General features: G+C 42.2%; 1 protein-coding gene across 1 annotated transcript in view; it reads right to left on the reverse strand.

Annotated features, from left to right (window-relative positions):
• The window catches only part of LOC139545419 (anthrax toxin receptor 1-like), a 41,807-nt gene that overhangs the window by 11,852 nt on the left and 10,208 nt on the right, over window positions 1-19,747 (reverse strand). The window contains exons 4-17 of the mRNA XM_071353163.1: window positions 18,951-19,032; window positions 18,741-18,774; window positions 18,510-18,589; window positions 17,630-17,698; window positions 17,415-17,495; window positions 16,237-16,297; window positions 15,502-15,600; window positions 9,565-9,634; window positions 9,366-9,444; window positions 9,050-9,145; window positions 7,644-7,685; window positions 5,860-5,955; window positions 4,645-4,812; window positions 3,365-3,445 (exon numbers count right to left, since the gene is read on the reverse strand). Coding sequence (XP_071209264.1) covers window positions 3,365-3,445; window positions 4,645-4,812; window positions 5,860-5,955; window positions 7,644-7,685; window positions 9,050-9,145; window positions 9,366-9,444; window positions 9,565-9,634; window positions 15,502-15,600; window positions 16,237-16,297; window positions 17,415-17,495; window positions 17,630-17,698; window positions 18,510-18,589; window positions 18,741-18,774; window positions 18,951-19,032 — 1,138 coding nt within the window. The remainder of the gene's footprint in view (window positions 1-3,364; window positions 3,446-4,644; window positions 4,813-5,859; window positions 5,956-7,643; window positions 7,686-9,049; window positions 9,146-9,365; window positions 9,445-9,564; window positions 9,635-15,501; window positions 15,601-16,236; window positions 16,298-17,414; window positions 17,496-17,629; window positions 17,699-18,509; window positions 18,590-18,740; window positions 18,775-18,950; window positions 19,033-19,747) is intronic.

Here is a 19,747-nt window from a genome sequence, read left to right on the forward strand (position 1 = left end):
ATAAGACATATGGAATCATGTAGTAACCCCAAAAAGTGTTAAACAAATCAACAAATATTTTGTATTTGAGATTCTTCAAAGCTTTGCACACTCTTGGCATTCTCTCAAACAGCTTCATGAGGTAGTCACCTGGAATGCATTTCAATTAACAGGTTTGAGCCAATCAGTTGTGTTGTGAGAAGGCAGAGGTGGTATACAGAAGATAGCCCTATTTGGTAAAAGACCAAGTCCATATTATGGCAAGAACAGCTCAAATAAGCAAAGAGAAACGACAGTCCCTCATTACTTTAAAACATGAAGGTCAGTCAATCCGGGAACATTTCAAGAACTTTGAAAGTTTCTTCAGGAGCAGTTGCAAAAATCATCAAGCGCTATGATGAAACTGGCTCTCATGAGGACCACCACAGGAAAGACCCAGAGTTACCTCTGCTGCAGAGGATAAGTTAGAGCTATCAGCCTCAGAAATTGCAGACCAAATAAATGCTTCAGAGTTCAAGTAACAGACACATCTCAACATCAACTGTTCAGAGGAGACTGTGTGAACTCATGGTCAAATTGCTGCAAAGAAATCACTACTAAAAGAACACGAATAACAAGAAGAGACTTGATTGGGCCAAGAAACACGAGCAAAGACATTAGACCGGTGGAAATCTGTCCTTTGGTCTGATGAGTCCAAATTTTTGATTTTTGGTTCCAACCGCTGTGTCTTTGTGAGATGCAGAGTAGGTGAACGGATGATCTCCACATGTGTGGTTCCCACCATGGAGCATGGAGGTGGTGGTGCTTTGCAGGTGACACTGTCTGTGATTTACTTAGAATTCAAGGCACACTTAAGCAACATGGCTACCAAAGCATTCTGCAGCGATATGTCATCCCATCTGGTTTGCGCTTAGTGGGACTATCATTTGTTATTCAACAGGACACTGACCCAACACACCTCCAGGCTGTGTAAGGGCTATTTGACCAAGAAGGAGAGTGATGGAGTGCTGCATCAGATGACCTGGCCTGTACAATCACCTGACCTCAACCCAATTGAGATGGTTTGGGATGAGTTGGACCGCAGAGAAGGAAAAGCAGCCAACAAGTGCTCAGCATATGTGGGAACTCCTTCAAGACTGTTGGAAAAGCCTTCCTCATGAAGCTGGTTGAGAGAATTCCAAGAGTGTGCAAAGCTGTCATCAAGGCAAAGGGTGGCTACTTTGAAGAATCTAAAATATACTTTTTTGGTTACTACATGATTCCATATGTGTTATTTCATAGTTTTGATGTCTTCACTATTATTCTACAATATAGAAAATAGAAGAAAAAAAATCAGTTTCTCTGGTTTTACTATTTATAGGTATGTTTGGGTAAAATAATTTTTGTTTGTTTTATTCTATAAACTACTGACAACATTTCTCCAAAATTCCTAATAAAAATATTGTAATTTAGAGTATTTATTTGCAGAAAATGACAACTGGTCAAAATAAATTAGATGCAGTATTGTCAGACCTCGAATAATGCAAAGAACATTTTTAAACAGCACAATACTAATGTTTTAATTTAGGAAGAGTTCAGAAATAAATATTTGGTGGAATAACCCTGATTTTCAATCACAGCTTTCATGTGTCTTGGCATGCTCTCCACCAGTCTTTCACATCGATGTTGGGTGACTTTATGCTTCTCCTGGCGCAAAAAACATTCAAGCAGCTCGGCTTTGTTCGATGGCTTGTGACCATCCATCTTCCTCTTGATCACATTCCAGAGGTTTTCAAAGGGGTTCAGGTCTGGAGATTGGGCTGGCCATGACAGGGTCTTGATCTGATGGTCCTCCATCCACACCTTGATTGACCTGGCTGTGTGGCATGGAGCATTGTCCTGCTGGAAAAACCAATCCTCAGAGTTTGGGAACATTGTCGAGTTTTCTTCCAGGACAACATTGCACGTGGCTTGATTCATGCGTCCTTCACAAAGACAAATCTGTCCGATTCCAGCCTTGCTGAAGCACCCCCAGATCATCACCGATCCACCAAATTTCAGTGGGTGTGAGACCTGGAGAAGCCTACAATCCACAGTGTGAAATTTGGTGGAGGATCGGTGATGATCTGGGGGAGTCACCTCTTCACTGTTGACATTGACACTGGTGTTTTGCAGGTACTATTTATTGAAGCTGACAGTTGAGGACTCGTGACTCGTCTGTTTCTCAAACTAGACACTCTAATGTACTTGTCCTCTTGCTCAGTTGTGCACCGGGGCCTCCCACTCCTCTTTCTATTCTGGTTAGGGCCAGTTTGCACTGTTCTGTGAAGGGAGTAGTACACAGCGCTGTACAAGATCTTCAGTTTCTTGGCAATTTCTCACACGGAATAGCCTTCATTTCTCAGAACAAGAATAGACTGATGAGTTTCAGAAGAAAGTATTTTGTTTCTGGCCATTTTGAGCCTGTAATCGAATCTGCACCAGATACTCAACTAGTCTAAAGAAGGACAGTTTTAATTCCTCTTTAAATCAGCACAAGTTTCCAGCTGTGCTAACATAATTGCAAAAGGGTTTTCTAATGATCAATTACCCTTTTAAAATTATAAACTTGGATTAGCTAACAACGTGCCATTGGAAGACAGGAGTGATGGTTGCTGATAATGGGCCTTGTACGCATATGTAGATATTCCATTTAAACAATCTGACGTTTCCAGCTACCATAGTCATTTACAACATTAACAATGTCTACACTGTATTTCTGATCAATTTGATGTTATTTTAATGGACAAAAAAAATAAAACATCTTTCAAAAAGGACATTTCTAAGTGACCCCAAACTTTGAATGGTAGTGGATATAATTATTTTATTTTCATTTCATTTCATTGTCATTTAGCAGACACTCTTATCCAGAGCGACTTACATTAGTGCATTCCTCTGAAGATAGCTAGGTGAGACAACAAAATATCACAATCGTAGCAAGTACCTTTCCCCCAACAAAGTAGTTATCAGCAAAGTTAGTGCTAGTAGGAAAAGACAAGCACTCAATGCACTTGGGGTAGGTAAGACCTTATTGTTAAATAGTTCAACTTCAGAACCTTTTGCTCTGAGAGATTTAAACAGGTCAATAAACATCATGTGGTGATATAATAGTATAGCTAAAGTACTGTATGTTTTAGAGACTCCTGTACAGAACAATTGTGTTACTGCACATGTCAGTTGGTTACAGGTTTCTGGATCAGGAAAATTGCAAAGAGAAGTCATTTTCCTGCCATGGAAACCATGACGTGTTTCAGAGAGCACTGGGTTCAATTTGAAGCAGTCAGAGTTGGCTAGTATACGTGGGCCTGATTATTGTCCTCACATGAGCCTTGCTCTGTCTACATGTATCCAGCTTGTTGGCTCTTACCTTGTCTCCTGGGTGTGGTCTCAACACAGACACGCGGTCATAGCCTTTCGACAGCAACACCCACAGAGCGTCCAATTTGCCCTGCAATCACAGAGCAGTACACAATACCAATAATAATGCTTTTTGTTTTTTTGTGGGTTTGTGTGTATTGTGACTAAGTCGCTATACAGCATGTATATTTACACTCCATAGTCATACTTTCGAACTCAAACCACAACTCCACAATTTTGTCATTGAATGCCTATCTGTCACCAATAAGAGGATTCACTTTGTAGATCGTAATCCGATTTAATGATAAAACATCTGACTCAGATTATTTCAATTTTCCTCCTCAAAGCCAGAGCCTGAACAAATGATATTTGATCATTGTGAATTCTGCATAGACCCAGCCACTGCTAAGAGGTTGGAAAATAATCTGTTTTTCTTCACAAAACTGCTAGCTCTGCAGCCCTTGTCTCTTGGAGGTCAGTCAAGTGTGTATCTGGTTTATATTAGCTATCCCCTGCTGACTGTCAGGATGTATAGAACAATGCCTTTAACTAGCTCCTGGACCTGTGCGTAGGGGCACCATGCCAGTGGTCACCTAAGGACTGGGACACCAACACTCAAATATTCCACATGAAATTCCTACATAATCAACTCCAGCTTCAACCCATCCCATCAGTCTTTACACAAAATATACAAAACATTAAGAACACCTTCCTAAATATTGACTTGCACCCCCCCCTCCCCCTGAACAGCCTCAAATCGTTGGGGCAGGGACTCTACAAGGTGTCGAAAGCGATCCACAGGGATGCTGGCCCATGTTGACTCCAATGCTCCCCACAGTTGTGTCAAGTTGGCTGGATGTTCTTTGGGTGGTGACCATTCTTGACACACACAGGAAACTGTTGAGTGTGAAAAACCCAGCAGCGTTGCAGTTCTTGACACAAACCTGTGTGCCTGGCACCTACTACCACACCCCGTTCAAAGGCACTTAAATATGTTGTCTTGCACATTCACCCTCTGAATGGCACACACACATACACAATCCATGTCTGAATTGTCTCAAGGCTTAAGAATCCTTCTTTAACTGGTCTCCTCTCCTTCATTAAATTGATTTAACATGTGACAACAATAAGGGATCATAGCTTTCACCTGTATTCACCTGGTCAGTCCATGTCAAGTTCATAATGTTTTGTACACTCAGTGTATATAATATAGGAAGCCATGTTGAGTATGTGATTGAACTTGACAGCTTTGTGTGCAATGCGTTTATTTTATATTGGCCATGTCAATACCTTGATTGGTGAGTACCACTTGTGAGGGCCTGGAGGCTTGCGCATGCCATTATTGAGAATGCGGGTGGGGGACTGTATGAACTCCTGCTCAGGCATTTTCACCCTGGCATTCTTTGCCTTCTCCAGTTTGGCTCCCTCCTCAGTAGAGCCTTTCTCACCCCAACGCACCTGACAAATAATAACAAGCAGAGATTTTTAAACATGTCTAGCTTAATTTCAACCTGGCACATTCAATTTGTCACAGTCTACACCTGTTGTTTACGAAGCATAACAGTGAAATGCTTACCTAAGGGCCATTTCCAACAAAGCAGAGAGAAAAATTGAGGAAAAATAACACAAGGAACAAATACACAATGAGTAACGATAACTTGGCTATATACAGGGAGTACCAGTACCGAGTCGAGGTGCAGGAGTACGAGGTAATTGAGGTAAATATTTATAGATAATGAACAGTAGCAGTAGCGTATATGAGGAGTCTAAAAATTTGTGCAAAAAGGGTCAATGCAGATAGTCTGACTAGCTCTTTGGTTAACTATTTAGCAGTCTTATGGCTTGGGGGTAGAAGCTGTTCAGGGTTTGTTGGTTCCAGACTTGGTGCATTGGTACTGCTTGCCGTGCGATAGAAGAGAAAACAGTCTATGACTTGGGTGGCTGGAGTCTGACAATTTTAGGGCCTTCCTCTGACAGCGCCTGGTATAGAGGTCCTGGATGGCAGTGAGCTCGGCCCCAGTGGTGTACTGGGCCGTACGCACCACCCTCTGTAGCGCCTGCGTTCAGATGCAGAGCCGTTGCCATACCAGGCGGTGATCCAGCCAGTTAAGATGCTCTCTATGGTGCAGCTGTAGAACTTTATGAGGATCTAAGGGCTCATGCCAAATCTTTTCAGCCTCCTGAGGGGGAAGAGACATTATCATGCCCTCTTCACAACTGTGTTGGTGTGTTTGGACCATGATAAGTCCTTGGTGATGTGGACACCGAGGAACTTTAAGCTCTCAACCCGCACCACTACAACCCCGTCGATGTGAATGGGGGCGTGCTCGGCCAACCACTAAGTGTGTGCTTGGTTGTTTGCCATTGCTGATCTGTCAAACAGAGTTCCTAGATCAAATAGCATGGAGAGAACAGCTGTAGATTGACAGGCGATTGAGGGCAAGTACAGTATTATGAAATCAGCTTGTCGGAGCTTAAATACAGCAGGGTTCCAGCGAAGCTCACCTCCATCCTTTTGATTCCACCCACACCTCTGCCCCCATAGTAGGAGGCATCGACCGTGGGCCACTTCTTCTTAGGCATCCCATCTTCTTCCTCATCCTGTGGTGGTGGGGGGGGGAGAGATAGCGTAAAGATCCCACTCTTTGCACAATGCCCCAGACAGGGTTAATAAAAATTCAGGGTGTGAGATGATTAATCATTTCATACACACTGGCACTGTTGGTTCTGAGGTACAGCCTATACACCAAGCACTCTGCCTCTCCATCTCTCATATACCCTACTCACAATGTAATATTTCAGGCCCTGGGTATGATTTCCTTTTTATGTCTAAATTAGTCTCCTTCTCCTCTCTCCCCCCCCCTCGCCTTCTCCCGTCCCGTCCATGGCATGCGTCAGATCAGAGGAAATGACCGAGCCCACAGCCCCCCTCATGTTTCAGCTCTTTAATAGACCCAGATTCAGACTAATCGAATCCATCAGGCCTATGATCAGGGACTGCCAGAGAGGAGGAAATAACAACAGGCTGACGCCATCGCCCTCACAGAGACACGGACAATGGGCAAAAAGCTTCACAGAAAACTGGAGGAGATACCTCCTGTATGATTGAATTGAATTAGAGGAGTGGGGGAGATGATTACTTCACACTTTTTGTGTACATTCCATGCGCTGGTTAATGAGGGGATTTTATGACAATATCTTACAAAAACAGCTAAAAAGACTGGTAAATCTATGATATACAAGTTGAGAAGAAAAGTAAATTGGACTGTCACTATACACCTTTTTGGCTGCCTCTATTCTTTCATGACTTTATTCCATTTTTGGATGCAACTTTGGTTGTAAAGGATTTATACTAAAAGGAAAATAATTTCAACATTATTAAATGAGTATGGGCTGTAAAAACGCTCAGTGTTATTAAAATGAGTCACATATGACCGGGATAGAATTCTGTTGCTAGTTGAGAATGTTTTGTAACTAGAGTCATTTGCGATGCTGTATTATTGTGAAGAAAATATTATTGAAGAATTATTTGATTAATCAGATTAGTCAGTGAATTCCCAGTGGGATCTCAAGAAAGGGACTCCAAAACAGATGCCTCTTAAATAAGGCCTTAATTGCAACCTTAAACTAAAAAAAGGAATCCCATATAGTGATCTAAACGGACAATTATTCTCAGCTTTATTTTTATCATACAGGGGAGGTATAGAAATGGATGATCAGTTTGTACAGTGACCAGAGAAGGGTCTGTTCAAAGAAGCTCTCATGCCTTTTTATCAGAAGGTATTTGCTGAGAGTAAGGGGGGGTTTAGGATGAGCTGAGGGGAAAGACAGGGCTTCATAGTGGGAGGGTGTTGTCCTCATGACATGGGCCGAAGAAACAGCTTGGTCATATGTCAGTCTATAAAATCAAGGGGAATATTAAAGGTCAGTGAGTTGAGGTTATTGAAGAAAATGGACCATAAGCAATGGGTTCCTACACCTATTAACACTTCAAATGGATGTGCTACACTGTCCTTGTAGCCTAGGTTTTCTCTCTCGTGGATAGGGAATATACATCAAGGATAACTGTTGTTCAGTAAAAATCTCCAAAAAAAGAATGTGACTACTTTAACTATAAAACAAATGGCTGCAAGTGTATTTATGTTCTGCTTAATGGCCATTACATAATTTAACAGCCATATCATTGTGTAACAGTGAGTGAATGGAAACTTTTCTTCTGGAGACCAATAGAAGACATAAAATATATTAACCCACACCCCGAAAGTAATCAACATCAAGGGTTTACCTACCGAACTGTCTTCCACCACTGCTGGTGGGGGCTCATGGATAATCTATGGTGAGAGAAAGAGGAGGGGGGGGGGGGAGTTTACACTCGTGACAAGCATGTAAAAAAGCAAATGTACTTCAAAAACACATTAAAATATATGTCACAGTAATGTGTGCCAAAAACAGGGTTGCATGAAAACACATGGCTCAGGAATTGTTTTTCTCTCTCCTTTTTCCTACTATTTACAAGGGGGGTGGGGGAATAGTAAAGGGCATTCGAGTCTATGCTCCACGCTCACTTGTTTTTCTGTTTTTAGCTATGAGGAAATTCAAGAAACCCTGTGTAAAATATGTTCCAGAAAAAAGGACATCTTCACAGACATGTAGGCTTTTAACTACCAGCTCCTCCTGTTGGATTTTGGCAGAGCCCTGTGATGATGTAGAAAAATATTAAAATCATTGAGATGTTTAGTAAATATTGATAATCTGTATTTTCCTCATTCACTTTGCTCAATCTATAGGAAAATACATGCTTGGGGTGTGTCCATGGCTAACAAAACGTTGAGCAACTATAACTAAGTACATTTCCTTAGAAATGAACCCGGCCAAGGCAATGAATATTCATTACTTGAAATTAGATTATTTTCCCCTGTGCTTCCCAATCCCAAAGGCTGGGATGCTATCTGATTTCCCATGGTAACATTGCATCACTCTCCTAAACAGTGCTGGGCAAGGGTTTCCACTGAAAATAACTGACAAGAACTAAAAAGAGAGTGTAACATATATAAAAAAAAAAACTCTGCGTCTTTCCAACTTCTCTGTTTCCAGGCTTGATGGGAAATACACATTTTTAATTCCGTATAGGAGACCAAAGCGGTTAAATTGTGATCCATTTTGTCAGGCCTAGCTGGGAGGATTTTTGTCTAAATACTAGAACAGCATAAAGAAGCTATATCGTCCTCGACCTTGGAGCTGAGAACCACTGTTCTGTGACCCTCCAGTGGAACAAACTACTTCAACAGAGGGACTAAGTACTTCAGCACACCTTTACCACTGACCTCTGGTGGCCTACGGGCATAATGGACTAATTAAATCAATTGGAGGCAAAAAGGCCAAAGAGTCTCATCCTTCACTGACTCATATAACCCCTCTCACCATGGAAATACTGTTTAGATTAGCAAGATGACTTGAGTGTGATTTATTCAGATAAAATAACTCCGTAAAATACATCCGTGATCATCTGTGATAAAGTACATAGATAAAGTACATAGAGTTCTCTCAGAAAAGACTTACTGGGAATGCTTCAAGCTACACATAGGTCTACCATATAGGGCCATTTGTATTTAATAAAATAAAAGTTTAAAAAAGGTTCACGCTTTTAAGACACTGTCCATGAGTGTGAATGTGACATATAGTTTATGTGACTCACCACAGTGCAGCAAAGAGGCCAGAACCACCAGAGAATCATGAGGATTAAAAGCAGCATGAGGATGAGCAGGGCGATGGCCAGGATGGTTCCATCAGACTGGGACAAAGAGAGAGAGAGAGAGGGACACAGGTCAAACTCAGTCTCCACTGACCTGCATGTTCCACCACAGTGCAAAGGCTGAGACCCATCAGAAAGTTAAAGTGCCTGTAATCATGTAACTACAGGGGACTAACTGTCATAGTTTGGGACAGTTATTGGTTCATGTGAGTCTTTGATGGGGGTACTGCAACAACATGCACCACCCCACTGTACTTACACAGCCCACTGTTGTAATGGTGACTGAACTGGAGATAAAACTGAGACCTTCATTCATGCTGACATAGAGGTTGGCTGCCCTGGAACACAACAGGGGTGTAAAGAGATAGCGTGTGGTTAGGATGGGTGACAGAAACATTAGCAGGTAAACAGCAGATAAAGAGAAAAACTGATATTCTTTCAGTGATTATAGTACTTACATTCCCTCTTCCTGGAGAATGGGTGCAGGACAGAGGAGATACGTATCTTCCACTATTAATGGCTTCACACCTAGGAGTACAGGAGAACAAAGGGTCACAACATTGACTCATACACAAACATATTGGTTCTGCTCTAGTCAAAGTGTAATTCAGACTGCACAGATCAGAACCCATTGACCTTTTGAGAAGTGGAGCAACTGCATACCTACCGTACCAGTCAAAAGTTTGGACACACCTACCCATTCAAAGGTTTTTCTTTTTTTCTTTCTACTATTTCCTCATTGTAGAATAATAGTGAAGACATCAAAACTATGAAATAACACAAGGAAGCGTGTAGTAACCCCAAAAAAAAGTGTTACAATATTTTATATTTGACATTCTTCAAAGTAGCTACCCTTTGCCTTGATGACAACTTTGCACAATATTGGCATTCTCTCAACCAGCTTCATGAGGGAGCCACCTGGAATGCATTTCAATTAACAGGTGTGCCTTGTAAAAGTTGAGGAACTTCTTTCCTTCTTAATGTGTTTGAGCCAATCAGTTGTGTTGTGACAAGGTAGAGGTGGCATACAGCAGATAGCCCTCCTTGGTAAAAGACCAAGTCCATATTATGGCAAGAACAGCTCAAATAATCAAAGAGAAACAACAGTCCCTCATTACTTTAAGACATGAAGGTTAGTCAATGAGGAAACTTACAAAGTTCTTGAAATTTTTCACAAGTACAGTCGCAAAAAACATCAAGTGCTATGATGAAACTGGCTCTCATGAGGACTGCCACAGGAAAGGAAGACCCAGAGTTACCTCTGCTGCAGAAGATAAGATTGCAGACCAAATGAATGCTTCACAGAGTTCAAGTAAGACACATCTCAACTGTTCAGAGGAGACTGTGTGAATCCGGCCTTCATGGTTGAATTGCTGCAAAGAAACCACTACTAAAGGACACCAAAAAGAAGAAGAGACTTGCTTTGGCCAAGAAACACGAGCAAGGGACATTAGACCGTTGGAAATCTGTCCTTTGGTCTGATAAGTCCAAATTTTTGATGTCAACCTCTGTGTCTGTGAGACGCAGAGTAGGAGAACGGATGATCTCCACATGTGTGGTTCTCACAGTGAAGCATAGAAGGAGGTGTGATGGTGCTTTTCTGGTGACACTGTCAGTGATTTAACCAGCACGGCTACCACAGCATTCTGCAGCGATATGCCATCCCATCTGGTTTGTGCTTAGCGGGACTATCATTTGTTTTTCAACAGGACAATGACCCAACACACCTCCAGGCTGTGTAAGGGCTATTTGACCAAGGAGAGTGATGAGTGCTGCATCAGATGACCTGTCTTCCACAATCACCCACACTCAACCCAATTGAGATGGTTTGGGATGAGTTGGACCGCAGAGTGAAATAAAATCAGCCAACAAGTGCTCAGCATATGCGGGAACTCCTTCAAGACTGTTGGAAAAGCATTCCTCATGAAGATGGTTGAGAGAATGGCAAGATTGTGCAAAGCTGTTATCAAGGCTGTCATCAAGGCAAAGGGTGGTTACTTTGAAAAATCTCAAATAAACAAATCAAAGTATATTTGTGTAACACTTTTTTGGTTACTACATGATTCCATGTGTTATTTCATAGTTTTGATGTCCTCACTATTATTCTACAATGTAGAAAATAGTACAAAAAGAAAAACCCTTGAATGAGAAGGTGTGTCTAAACTTTTGACTGGTATTGTATATCATGAGCTTAGATGTATATCATGTCCCAAATCTTTCTTCAACTGATGTCTGAAGTTCATTGACTAATGATCATGAAATGTCATCATCTAAATTGGATTATTGGTATTGGACTATGACAGGACAATCTGATTAATGATGACAACAGAACAGATGTCATACAGTATCTGATGGTAACTCAAGACCAATCTAACATAATACAGAGATGCTTGAGGACTGATTTCAATACCTCTAGTTTAGACATGTACACCCATTTGACAAGTGGTGGAAAAAGTACACAATTGTTATACAGTACTTGAGGAAAAGTATAGATACCTTAATAGAAGGTACTCAAGTAAAAGTGAAAGTCAGCCAGTAAAATACTACTTGAATAAAAGTCTAAAAGTATTTGGTTCTAAATATAATTAAGTATCAAAAGTAAATGTAATTGCTAAAATATACTTAAGTATCATTTCCTAATAATAAAGTAAACCAGACACCACCTTGTTATTGTTTTTAAAATGCACAGATAGCCGGGGGTACACACTAACACTCAGACATAATTTACAAACTATGCATGTGTGTTTAGTGAGTCTGCCAGATCAGAGGCAGTAGGGATGACCATGTGTTATCTTGATAAGTGCGGGAATTGGACCATTTTCCTGTCCTGCTAAGCACTCAACATGTAATGAGTACTTTTGGGTGTCAGGGAAAATGTATGGAGTAAAAAGTACATCCTTTTCTTTAGGAATGTAGTGAAGTAAAAGTTGTCAAACTATAAATAAAGTAAAGTACAGATACACCAAAAAACTACTTAAGTAGTACTTTAAAGTATTTTTACACCACTGCATCTTCGTTTTTAAAGTTGTGTCCAACTTATGAAACTTTTGAAAACAGATCCAGTGAGCATCGTCGTTGCCCAAGCTGCCTGTTATTCCTGGCTCAGGTTGAACATACCCCGGCACTGAGGAAATCAACATGAGCACTCCACAGCAAACGGATGACAGCTCCTCTCCAGTAACACCCCGCAGGATGGAGGGGAGGAGTGGGGAGCAGGAGATCAATACTGCTGCCTGCCAAGCTAAGCTTAGAGCCAACACAAACTCAGCCAGATATCCCACTCAGAGTTCAACTGAGCAGTCTCCCACCTTACACTCTGCATGGACTTAAACTATCAAATGGGACCGAGAGAGCTGAGAGCCTTTTTTAAGGCAGATTGACTGGCTGGTTGGCTGACTGGCTAGCTGACTACAAAGGACTCTCTGGTCATTCTCTCAGGTGAAGGGTTATCGGGGCCCAAATCTCTGCAGTGGTCATGTTTCTACCATGCACTCTTAGAAAATATCTAGAACCTGAAAAATGCTTTTTGATTCCAGGTAGAACCCTAGGCATTCAGGCCAAAGAGTTCAATCTTGGTTTCATCTGACCAGAGAATCTTGTTTCTCATTGTCTGAGAGTCCTTTAGGTGCCTTTTGGCAAACTTCAAGTGAACTGTCATGTGCCTTTTATTGAGGAGTGGCTTCCGTCTGGCCACCCTACCATAAAGGCCTGATTGCAGCACTCCACCAGAGATGGTTGTCCTTCTGGAAGGTTCTCCCATCTTCACAGAGGAACTATGGAGCTCTGTCAGAGTGACCATCGGGATCTTGGTCACCTCCCTGACCAAGACCCTTCTCCCCCGATTGCACAGTTTGGCCTGGCGGCCAGCTCTAGGAAGAGTCTTGGTAGTTCCAAACTTCTTCCGTTAAAGAATGATTGAGGCCACTGTGTTCTTGGGGACCTTCAATGCTGCAGAAATGTTTTGGTACCCTTCCCCAGATCTGTGCCTCAACATAATCCTGTCTCGGGGCTCTACGGACAATTCCTTCGATCTCATGGCTTGGTTTTTGCTCTGACATGCACTGTCAACTGTGGGACCTTATATAGACAGGTGTGTGCCTTTACAAATCATGTCCAATTAATTGAATTTACTACAGATGAACTCCAATCAAGTTGTAGAAACATCTCAAGGATGATCAATGGAAACAGGATGCACCTGAGCTCAATTTCAAGTACTTATGTAAATAAGGTATTTCTGTTTTTTATTTGTGCTAAATAAAATAAAAATTAACAAATGTTTTCACTGTCATCATGGGGTATTGTGTGTAGATTGATGAGAAAAATAAATAATTTAATCAATTTTAGAATGAGGCTGTAACGTAACAAAATGTGGAAAAAGTCAAGGTGTCAATACTCCAAATGCCCTGTAGAACCCTTTCCACAGAGGGTTCTGTATGGAACCCAATAGGGTTCTACCTGGAACCAAAAAGGGTTCTCCAATGAGGACAGCTGAAGAATGTTTTTGGAACCTATTTTTTTCTAAGAGTGTAGGGATCTAGATGCTGGTCAACAGCTTTGCTTCATCTCACACGTTATTACACCATTTACTCTGTGCACATGAGCAAAGGTCATGCTTTACTGCTGAGTGTAGACATGCTCACAGTTTAATCTTACTCAATAAATTACAGTGTGTGATCAGTAACTAGCCTCTCAGTGAGATGACTAAGTGTTCGGTAGGATCCCTCCGATCAGGCACATGAGGTCAAATCCATTTTACTTGCAGTAATCTATTTGTATAATCTGAATTAATTGCACATACATCTCAAAATGTTTTTCAACTAATACAACAACTGGACATAGCTACTGACAATACCATAATGTGTCTGTGAAATAAATCTTGCTGTCAGTCAACACAGATTTCTGGAGAACTATGCAATCTCAATAAAATGACTATTTTTCCTAATCCACCTCTTTTTATCACGTCACTAGGTGTGGATCCTCATTCTTCACATATCTCAATGCTTCTGCTCACTAGCCATCAGGGCAACATCTGTCACAGAGAGGAAAGAATACCCACGACGTGTCTTCACTGCCAAAGCTCAGAGGGCCTATATTTGCTCCTGCTGGTTTTCCTGGAGACATCCATTCAGCTGCTGAACACATGTAGCTACACATTGCTCCTTTCCTACGAGGTCCCCAAACTTTTGTAGGTTATGGAGAGGCTATAGAGGGGAGATGGTGTTTGCGGTGGTTAGGGGTTCTGCAGATTACAGGAGAGCCCACCATGGGACAAGGTGAATCAGTCATATGAGACCAATGACACTCAACAACAGGAAACAATAATCCAATAGCGATTTATAGGTGGCCCCTGTTGTCTGGAATCGGTTCAGGGCTAAACATGCTCTACTGGACAGTTGGTAAACAGCTGTCTATCCTTTTTACCTCAATTGTTTCCATGTCTTCCGCTTGTCTGTGGGGAGTTGTATGTATAATTACATACAATTAACATTCTGGGTCACCGTAAACCATTCTCTCCATCACTCTACTTCAGAGTAGGAGAAATGTGTTAGCAGTCCCTAGGTCATTCATGCTAAGCAGCACCATACTGTAAAAGTTATTCAACCGTAATATTGAACGGCGCTGAAGACTGCGCTTTGATCTGCTATCAAATTCCATAGATGAAATCCTTCATTGCAATTCAGACCTTCTGAATGAAGGCCAATAACTTACTTTAGAACAGACATCAACTTGGTGCCTGTGTCTCCAGACCCTGTTCTGACATTGAGGGTAAAACCTCTTCCAGCCTAAGCATCCTATTCTTCTCTTCACTTCAGGCCTAGACTCCAGACTTGCTTGCTTGCTCGCTGGCTATTTTCTATTTTCTATTAGAGCATGGCCTCCCACAGCTACATGTTGGCATGCATCAGAGGGGGCTGGTCTCACACATCCATTAGGCCACTTCTAAAGATCACAGGGGAACTTGGATGTACCTCTAGGACTTTCCCCCTCACTAACTTCTGTGTGGCACTGTTTTCCCTTGATCTTCTGGCTCTGGCACAGTCACAGGCCGTTAAAGCACAATGTACCCTTCAAAAGACACAAACCAGTAATACCAGGAGCAAATAGCATGAGCACTTGTTTTGACATAGAGGACCTCTGCTGACTCTGCACTCCTGAAGAGCACTTTTGGGAAGCATTGTGAAACATCAATTGGTAAACATGGACTTTTACCGTGTCCAACTCATACAGTAAATCACCACGTTGGTCACACATTTCCTGAGCAGTTTGCAGCTGCAGGAATGGCGTCTTTGTGTTTGTTATTACATGATTAGCAAATGACGTACACATTATGAACAAGCCATTGAAACAGAAAAGAGCACCCTTGTCTATTTACTTTCAGTTCGTATTCCACTTACTCTTGGTGAGTGTGTCGTTGATTCGGAAACTGCACAGGACCTTATGGACATTCCGAGCATGGAGGAAGCCGTTTCCTCTCACCACCACCTGGAACGTTTCTGGAGGGAGAAGAGAGGAGCACAGTGACTGAATTTGTCCCACCACATGTAATACTGTAGCTGTTCAGGCTAACATCTGAGTCTATCATGTCAGCATCTCACACTCTGGTTACATTCTGCCAATAAACTGCCCTGACCATAGTAGTTGTTGAAGATAAATTATTTCTCTGGATGCCTGCATAATTGAGATCTTGCGGTCAATGAGACTTCAACTGCAGTTGTTCAGACATGTGGATATATAGTGGCTCTCTGGAGCCAATACCACAGAACCCAGAAAACATGAAGCGTAAATACTTATTTCTACAGTGGGGAAAGTGGTGGGTTGCAAGACTGTAGAATGGACAATGACTGAGCAGCATTACACAGCGGACAAAGACAGCTATGATTTGTGTCCTTAGTACAGTAGTTAAATGGAGTTGAGACCAGGTCTGGGTTGAATCGTTCATGACAAATGAAGTTGCTGCTACTGTGTGTAGGAGATACTGTATATACTGCACACCAGGCTCCTGCCCAGGTAGATTTTTATTCTCTTCCTGTTGTGAGCTCCAATGTGGGGGGCCTTTAAATGTATGATTTAGTGAAGACCTGAGAGACCAGAAAGGATAAATGGGTTGGGCCAGAGGTCTATAAACTTACCTCCTGCACAGATACTGGAGGGCTCAGCCGCCAGGATCTCAATACAGGACTTCTTTAATATCTGGGGGAGGGAGGTGAGAGGTGAGGAGGGGGGAGACAGGGGGGGGGGGGGGGGGGGGGGGGCAAGGTCCGGACATTCTCACAGTATCTCACACTTGTTACAGAAGGTTGTGTGTTTATTTGTTGAGAGTATTGGTTTACAATATAATCCCTATACTCCTTTTCCTGTCAATTACAGTAACAGTGTGTACCAGTGCACCTCGATACCATGATCTGCTTGATGTCTCCTGTTCTCATCTCTGTGCTCCTCACTGTCCTTGTGCTCTGGGTGTATATCTCTCTCTATACCCCCACTGTCCAGGGAAAGTATGTGTTGTATTCCTGAAGATCAGACTGACTTACAACATGCTGCCCTTTTTCCTCGACTCTGAGCCATGAGAGAAACTCAGTGCCCAGGTGACAGTGGCCTCTCCACCACGACTCTCCTTTTCTTTCATCCGTTCGCTTTTTCAAATCGGCCGAGCGGATACAACATTATAAGTACATTCCTTTGAGGTGGAAGCTAGAAGATATAATGAATTCATTCACTGATCCTGTTTGGTAAGAGCTTGGATCAAAAGCTGGGAAGTCACAGCATGTTTTCCTGGAATGTTGTTCCTGGTGAGTTTTGATGGCCAGAATATTTGTTTATTGTTTTCATTTGTCCTATTTTCCCTCGTTTCCTATTTGAGTAATGTGTTAATGGATTGAGAGAGATGTACTGCAGTGAGGATATGAGTTCCATGTGGAACCATTTCCTCTGACCTCCTAGAACAGGTATAATTATCAAACACCCGTGTGCATATTAAACATGCTGTTATAAACTGGGTGGTTCGAGCCCTGAATGCTGATTGGCTGAAAGCTGTGGTATATCAGACCGTATACCACGGGTATGACAAATCATTTATTTTTACTGCTCCAATTATTTTAGTAACCAGTTTATAATGGCAATAAAGCACCTCAGGGGTTTGTGATATATGGCAAATATACCACGGCTAAGGGCTGTGTACTAGCAATCTGCGTTGCGTTGTGCGTATGCACAGCCCTTAGCCGTGGTATTTTGGCCATATACCACACCCCCTCGGGCCTTATTGCTTAATTATTCTAGCTTTCCTTGTGTTAGTAGTCAGGTCTCTTACCGAATCAATGACCCCCTGCAGTGCTTCAAAGCCATCGTTCACTGGGAATACATGGTCCTTGCTATCAGCAATCTTTGCCAGCTGAGGAAGAAAAAAAGTTTCATTCAATTCATGCTGAACTTTCACAAACCCACCAACCTCTTTTCCATCTTATGTTTGGGACACAGTGTGAGATGTCAAATCAGAGCACACAGAAGCAAGACGTGTCAACACACCTGTGTTTCATTGAAGTCCTTCACCCCCACACAGTATACGGAGGCACCCAGACTTCGCGAGCGGTTGGCCTGTCAGGTATTCACAGAGGAGAGCAAAAACAAGAAAAACTGTCAAGACCTGGAAGCTATTAAAGCACTGCATTGCACAACATCGACCAACACACAACCACAGAAAACCCTCCAGATCGCTCCTCTGGACCTGTCGTGACTCTGAGCCATAGATTTGAGTAATAGTTAAGAGATAACACAGCACTGAGTTCTTGTTGACTGACATTCAATATTGTTTCTAAAAATAATTAAACGCTGATGGAAACACTTGAGTGGCTAGAGCCAATAGAGCTCACGATTCAAATGTTACATTTCATGAGCATCTGAAAGAAGGCCCTTCAGAGCTGAGTTGACAATTTTATTCAATATGAGTGACAGCATAAAGCTTCAAGTTATTGCTCCGAGGCTCCCTGTTCAGGGTAAGTGGCATTTTCCCCACAACATTTTGAAAGCTACTGAGAAAGATACAGTATCTGCATCACTTCCTCAAGTGTGTCCAAGGGTGCTCAGAACTGATTAAACAGCCCTAGCTCTGCACGCCTGCTGCACCTGCACTCCCAACTAAATCATTGGTTCCTTGTGCAGATGTGTGGCGAATGACTCTGCCTTCTTTATTCATGGGCAGATGGGAGACATAAATCTGACAGAAACGTTGGCCCCCCTTTTCCTTCTCTGAAAAGAATGGATCAAAGTGCTACTGAGGTGATGTATATGGTGCTGCTGTTTGATCTGTGCCAACAGGAGTGCCGCTTCTGTTTACAATTTGTGGGCTCGTCTTTCTCCCTCTGGCTATATTTGCTGTTTACCTCTCTCTGTCTCAGGCTGTGATTACCTCTCTCTCAGCATAGTAGAAGAGGTCCTCATGCAACTCTCCATCTGTGAGAGCTATGATGACACTGGCAGTACGGTATCCTATCAGACAGAAAACCTATGATTAGGATCTAATTGCTGCCACAGCGCTATCCAAATAATAATGTCAGACTAACAGATAGACAGGAGAAATTCATATATCATGCACAACTTCCAGCAGGAAACAATTGACATTTTTTATTTAACTACACACCTTCTGAGTTTCCATAATATATCTGCTCACTGGCCTGTAAAAAAAGATGTATTGGATTCAAACAGTACAATGGCTAAAGTGGTCCTGTGAATACAGTAACTCTTCCATACTAATACAGGTGCCATTTTGGCTCCAAATCATGTTCTTTGTTCTTAAGCCAGAATGGAGATAGATTCCAGCTCAGAGCTCAGCTAAAAGCAGACAGCTCACCCTCTGGATGCCCTCGTGCATAAAGGTGTCTCCACCTGGAAGTACCTTCTGGAGCTCCTCCAGACCTTTGCGAATCTGCTCCCTGAGCAAGCAAACAGATGGAAGGGCAGTTCATATTCATCATGTCTCACCCCTCACCCTGCAAAAGTCCTCCACTGGGCACAGATGTCGACTCAACATCTATTCCAAGTTGGTTCAACGTCATTTAATTGAAATGTGGAAACAACGGTGATTCAACCAGTGTGCCCAGTCTGATAGATCTAACTGCAGCTAAACAGCTATTACAACTACATTCGCTAGAGCTTCAAATGAGAGTAGCTTTAGGTTTTGATGTAAGAAGAGTCATAATAGTGATAAAATTATAAATGTGTGACGTCCTACTATCAAATCATAATGTCAAACTCAAACATTGAGTACAGCATTGAACTGCATGCACACCCATAATCATGAACAACAAGTGAGTCGTTTTGTGCCCTCAAATCGAACAGATTTCCCTTTTGACTGATTTCTTGTACAATGCATAGTCTTCTCCCTAAACTAAAAGCTGACAGACGGATATGACGTGACAAAGACAATAAGCACAGAAACAAAGACCTAGCATGATCTCTCTATTGAAGTGGTATTCCATTTCAGAGAGTAGTGATGGGCTTTGTGTGTGCTTCAGGTTTTAAGAGTGTCCTACTGGCACAGGACATTGTCTAGCAGATGGTGGGGGAAATGAGTCCTGTGTGAAATGAGACAGCAGGAAGACCATAAACATTGAAAATGTTTCAGTGCCTGCGTGGACAATGCGCCTA

Source organism: Salvelinus alpinus, chromosome 19 (assembly GCF_045679555.1).
Source record: "Salvelinus alpinus chromosome 19, SLU_Salpinus.1, whole genome shotgun sequence".
NCBI lineage: Eukaryota > Metazoa > Chordata > Actinopteri > Salmoniformes > Salmonidae > Salvelinus > Salvelinus alpinus.